The sequence below is a fragment of the Sorghum bicolor genome, chromosome 10 (genome assembly GCF_000003195.3).
Source record: "Sorghum bicolor cultivar BTx623 chromosome 10, Sorghum_bicolor_NCBIv3, whole genome shotgun sequence".
NCBI lineage: Eukaryota > Viridiplantae > Streptophyta > Magnoliopsida > Poales > Poaceae > Sorghum > Sorghum bicolor.
The window spans coordinates 15,458,657-15,464,656 of NC_012879.2; the positions used below are offsets into that span (position 1 = coordinate 15,458,657).

At 56.5% G+C, this 6,000-nt stretch overlaps 1 protein-coding gene across 1 annotated transcript; it reads right to left on the reverse strand.

The window, feature by feature from the left end:
* On the reverse strand, positions 1,147 to 2,138 carry LOC110431103 (uncharacterized mitochondrial protein AtMg00810-like). The gene is made up of 3 exons (XM_021449803.1): positions 2,091 to 2,138; positions 1,770 to 1,982; positions 1,147 to 1,449 (listed from the first exon to the last, which is right to left on the reverse strand). Exons 1-3 carry the CDS (start codon positions 2,136 to 2,138, stop codon positions 1,147 to 1,149), a joined length of 564 nt encoding a protein of 187 aa, XP_021305478.1.

Consider the following 6,000-nt stretch of genomic DNA (forward strand, 5'->3'; position numbering starts at 1 on the left):
TGGCTTGCCGTCACTAGGATCTCATCTGCCATCCCCCTTCCTCTACACGTGCGTACCCATAGGCACCACGCATGGCATCATCAGATATCGCCGCCACCGCCACTGTTGTTGCTGAGGAGGAGCATCTCCAGTGCAAGGCCACTACCAAGGGTGAGGCTGACCACGTTGCTGCCCTTGATGCCAATGAGACGAAGCACGCCGCCGTCCACGCCTAGGCCCTCACCATCGTCGACATCAAGGTGCTCATCCCTGTCACGTTCAATCGCACCGCCAACAACTAGAATCGATGGTGCAACATCTTCCTCGTTATCCTCAGCAAGTATGCACTCACGGATCACGTGCTCTCCGATGTGGCCATCTCGACTGCTTGGTGTGGGCGCAGATGGATTGCATCGTCCTCACCTGGATCCATGGAACCATCACTGCTGATCTTCAGTAGTCGTTCATGCTTCGCGAGCCTAACGCCCGCATCACCTGGTCGGTGCTCGACAATGAGTTCCTCCTCTCTGCCGAGTTTCGCATGTTCAAGCAAGGGGCCTTGTCCATTGCCGACTATTGTCGGTGCCTGGAGACGATGGCAAGCGCCCTCGCTGAGTTCCGCGATCCCATTGCTAATCGGACCCTCATGCTAACACTCCTTCGAGGGCTTAACTGGAAGTTTGGCCACATGGTTTATAACCTGAAATGTAGCGTCCATTCCCTAACTTTGATTAGGCATGCACCCTGCTCCTCCTTGAAGAGATTGACATTGGCGATGTCACCAATGATGCTCCCCCACCCACGCTCTCATCACTGTGCCATCTCCTACTCCTCAGCGTTCACCGAACGGTGACACTGGTGGTCCTAGCGCTGCTCCTGGCAATACCCCTGGCGGTGGCCAGCGCTCCAACAACCGTCGCCATGACCATGGTGGCAAAGCCACTACCCTCAGGATTGGCGGTTCCGGCTGGCCTCAACCACACCATTGGCGACAGCGCAGTACTCTGCCTCGGCACTGGAGCGGGAGACGACCGGCTGGCGCTTGGATGACTAGGACACCAGGTTGTCGCCTAAGAAGATGGCGTAGCCGGAGGTGGAGCGGCGGGTGTCCGGACACCCGGCCCAGTCAGCGACAGTGTAGACGATGAGCTCGGTGGAGGACGACCGTCAGTGAAGTTGGAGACTGAAGTCGACGGTGCCGCGGAGGTAGCGTAGGATCCGCTTGAGAGCGGTGAGGTGTGGCTCCCGGGGATCATGCATATGGAGACAGATCTGCTGAACTGCATAAGTGATATTCGACTGGGTGAAGGTGAGGTACTGAAGTGCCCCGACAAGACTCCGATATGTAGTGGGATCTGTCACTGGTGTACCCTCAGTCTCCGAGAGCTTGCCCTGTGTGTCAACTGGAGTGGAGCAGGGCTTGCAGTCAGTCATCCGAGCTCTCTCCAAGATATCAAGAGTGTATTGCCTCTGGTGAAGGAGTAATCCAGCAGGGTGAGGCTCAACAGCGACCCCAAGGAAGTGATGTAGTGCACCCAGGTCCTTCATGGCAAACTCCTGCTGAAGAGAGGCGATGATCCGTCGAAGGAGTGACTCACTGGAGGCTGTGAGGACAATGTCATCAACATAGAGCAGCAGATATGCAGTCTCAGCAACATGGTGATAGATGAATAGAGAGGTATCTGACTTAGCCTCCACAAACCCTAGAGTTAGTAGAAAGGCAGCAAATTGATGGTTCCATGCTCGGGGGCCTGCTTGAGGCTGTAGAGAGACTTGTTGAGCCGACATACCATGTCGGGACGAGAAGAGTCAGCAAACCCCGTCGGCTGACTACAGTAGACTATCTCAGTGAGAACGCCATGGAGGAAGGCATTCTTGACGTCCAGCTGATGCACGGGCCAGCCGTGCGTGAGAGCCAGCGAGAGCACCGTGCGGACGGTGGTCGGCTTCACCACCGGGCTGAAGGTCTCGTCATAGTCGACACCGGGCCGCTGAGTAAAGCCCTAGAGAAGCCAGTGAGCCTTGTAACACTCAAGAGTGCCGTCAGCCCGGCGCTTGTGGGTCCAGATCCACTTGGCGGTGACGATGTTGGAGCCTGGCGGACAAGGGACAAGATCCCAAGTCTGGTTGGCGAGGAGGGCCGCGTACTCCTCTTCCATCGCTCAGCGCCAGTGAGGGTCCAGCAAAGCCTCGTGGACGGAAGAGGGTACCGAGGAGACCTGCGAGTCCTTGGGCATCGCTAAGCCTGGGCATTCGGGTTACCTGATTTTTTCGGGTCGGGTAATTCGGGTAATTTAAAATTCGGGTAATGAAAATTGTTACCCGATATTAGTCCCAAAAAAACACTACCCGCAAATTCGGATACCCGATAATTCGGGTTCGGGTTCGGGTATTCCCGATTTACCCGAATTTAAAAAAAAAACATTATACAAAATTTCAATAGCAATTTATATATAATTTTAGCAGCAATTTGTATAGAATTTTAATATCATTTTGTAGAGAATAATATATTACTATCACTTGTTCAAACAAAGAGAATTATGTTCTAATAAATTGATAAGTTCTAATATTTAACTAACAACACATGATAAATACAAACATATAGACAAATATTTGGGTAATTCGGGTAGTTCGGGTACCGGGGGATATTACCCGAATTACCCAAACTAATTTCGGGTAATCAAAATCGCTATCCGAATTTAGGATCAGGTACCTCGGGTTCGGGTAATTCAGGTCCGGATTCGGGTAATTCGGGTACGGGTAATGGGTATCGGGTAATTTGCCCAGGCCTAGGCATCGCTGCAAGAGCCCGGGGCTGCAAGGTAACAGCCGCGGGTCGTGTCACCATTGGGTGAACATGACGTTGGTGTCGGTGAAGGAGCGGAGCGTGGTACACCGGCATCGCGACCTAGGTAGCTGGGGGCCGCGGCGACGGGGTCGGTGTCACAAGCGGGGAAGACATCGCCGGTGGTGTAGGTGACCTCGGCGAAGAGGGGGCCACTGGTGCTGACGAAGGCAGCGGCGCTAGCCAGGCACGTTGCTGGTAGACGCGCACCGACTAGGCGAAGCGTGCTGGTGGGGCCAGAGTTAGAGACGCCGACCCGGGACCCACTCCGGGAGCACGTCGCTGGTGGACACGCACCGGCTGGGCGACGTGCCGGTGGGGCCGGAGTCGAAGGTGCCGACCTAGGATCTGACCCGGGACCTGTGTGAGGCACACAGGCCGGGCCGAAAGGTGATCCCTCAGGACCCGGGCAAGGTAGAGGCCCCAAGGTGTCACAGGCGACAGGAGACGTAGCAGGACCTACAGGAAACACCGGTAAAGGTGGCTGGACCACCGGGTCAGTAGGAAACACAGAGGAGAGGTCAAGCTCCGAAGTGGAAGCGGGAGTGGGAGTGGTGGAAAAGGGAAAGACAGACTCATCGAACACCACATGGCAAGAGATGAGGATGCGACGAGAGGTAAGGTCGTAGCATCGGTACCCCTTGTGATCCGGAGAGTACCCAAGGAAGACACAGAGAGTCGAACGGGGAGCCAGCTTGTGAGAAGCGGTGGCGGTGGTGTTTGGGTAACATGCACACCCAAAGACTTAAAGGTGATCGTAGCGAGGGGGGTCCCGAAGAGAGCGTGGTGTGGTATGGGAGCTGGGCAAGCCGCGAAAGGAAGACGATTAAGGAGGTATGTGGAGGTGTGTAAGCTCTCTGCCCATAAGCGAGCAGGGAGCAAGGCCTGAAGGAGAAGAGTACGCACAGTGTCGTTGGTGGTGCGAATCATGCGCTCAGCCTTGCCGTTTTGAGAGGAGGTATACGGGCAAGACATGCGCAACTGGACACCGTGAGAGAGAAAGAAGGCATGAGAGGTGGAGTTATCGAACTCCCGACCATTGTCACACTGGACAGCCTTGATGGTGAGGCCGAACTGTGTGGACACCCAAGCGAAAAAGTGGACAAGCGTGGGAAAAGCATTAGACTTCGCACGTAAAGGAAAAGTCTAGGAATAATGGGAATAATCATCAACCACCACAAGATAGTACTTGTATCCAGAAGTACTGATGACAGGAGATGTCCATAAGTCGCAATGTACAAGGTCAAAAATGTGGGCCGCATGAGAAGAAGAACTATAAAAAGGAAGACGAACATGACGACCCAGTTGGCACGCATGACACAAATGCTCATCATGAGCCTGAGTACATCAAATATCGGAACTATGACTGAGCTGCATCAGGGCATCACGTCTAGGATGGCCGAGACGCTGGTGCCAAGTAGTGGAAGTAGTGGTGGTGAAGGCAGCTGACAAAACTGGTGAAGGAGGCGAAGCAGATACAAAAAAGCGAAGAGTGTAAAGGGGCCCCGAGCTATCACATCATAGCAGAGGACGTCGAGAAGCCAAATCCTTCACAGTAAGACCAGAAGAGTCAAACTCCACAGAACAAGAATTGTCAGCTGTAAAACGATGAATGGAAAGAAGGTTGTGAACCATAGAAGAAGCAACAAGAATGTCAAGAAGACGAAAGGAACCATGGGGGCCAGCGGCACCCACAGAGGTGACTGGAAGATAGGACCCATTTGCGAGCATAATGGATGAATGAAGAGAGGAAGAAGGAGGGTGAACAGAAGAAAGTATACCAGGGTTAGGGGTGGTGTGGTAAGTCGCCCCAGAGTCAGCGACCCACTCTGGCCCACCTGGAGGTGTCAGGGCCATGGTGCTGAAAGAGTGGGCCAAAGCTGCCTGGTCCCAGCCGGCAGGCCCGGACCATGTAGACGCGGGTGGTGCCATCCACGGGGTCGCGGAGGAAGACCCCGAGGAAGCTCCAGCAAGCATGGCCGCCGGTGGGTGAGGCTCGCCACAGGGAGCCTGGAACGGCCACATGGAGATGCGCCCTAACCATGGGTTGTGGAAGGATGGCTAGGGTGAACCCATGGAGGTGGCGGCGTCGTGTTGCCCCCACGACCTGCTCCACGTCCCCTACCTTGGCGACGACGACCGCCACGCCCCCCCCACCCTCGCTTGGCCCGGGGGGAAGAGGGCCGAGAAGTGACGACTGTGGTGGCAGGGCAGGACGGGGTGGAGGAGTAGCAGCGAGAGCAGTCGAGGAGGACGAGGACCCCAGGGCGGAGGTGGACCCAGGCTGGAGGCCCTAAGTATGCTCCTCCAGAACAAGGTCATCACGGACCTGCAGGAAGGTGGGGAAGGGCCGCTGCCGGTTTATCCACGTCCCGAGGTAGGAGCAGCGGTCACTGAGCCCGCGGAGAACGTCGAGGACCAAGATACGGTCCTCCATGGGCCAGGCGAGGTCGCTAAGTGAGTCCGCCATGCCCTTCATCTGGCGGCAGAACTCACTGACGGAGAGGTCACCCTGGACGAAGGTACAAAAGCTCGCGTCGAGTCATAGAGCCCGGGCTTCAGCATTGCCTAGGAACTGGCCCTCGAGCGTCAGCCAGGCCCCGCGAGCGCTCAGAGTGTTGCGGATGAGGTCGTGGAGGTCCAGGGAGATCATCCCCAGAATCCAGGAGAGGACGATGCTATCGAGGCGTAGCCACGAGGGGGGTCTGGATCTCCCCCATGGTGTCGAGGAGGACGTGGTCGTCGAGGGCGTAGCGGCGGAGGGTGAGGAGGACCAAGTCCCTCTAGTGAGCGTAGGAGGGGGACTCGAGCTCGAGGACGACCGGGACGAGGAGGCGAATGTTCTAGACGCCCCCGGCCTGGTAGTGGAGCTACACCACGTGGGGGTCAGCCGGATCATGCTAGACGACCGGGGCCGATGCTGAGGATGTGTTCCCAACGTCGGGCGAGGATGAGATGCTAAGGAACTGCTCTGCTTCAACGATCTGGTGGGCCAACGCGTCGGCCGCATCACGCTCGCGCTCCCAAGCAAGGGCGGCCTCCCGCATGCATTCCCATCCTTCCGCAGCCGTAGCGCGAGCAATGATGAGAGCAGCGAGGAGGGTAGAGTCCGTACGATGGGTCACGGGCGGCGGAGGTGGTGCAGGGAAGTGTGCCGCCCCTCCCGCACCGTAGCC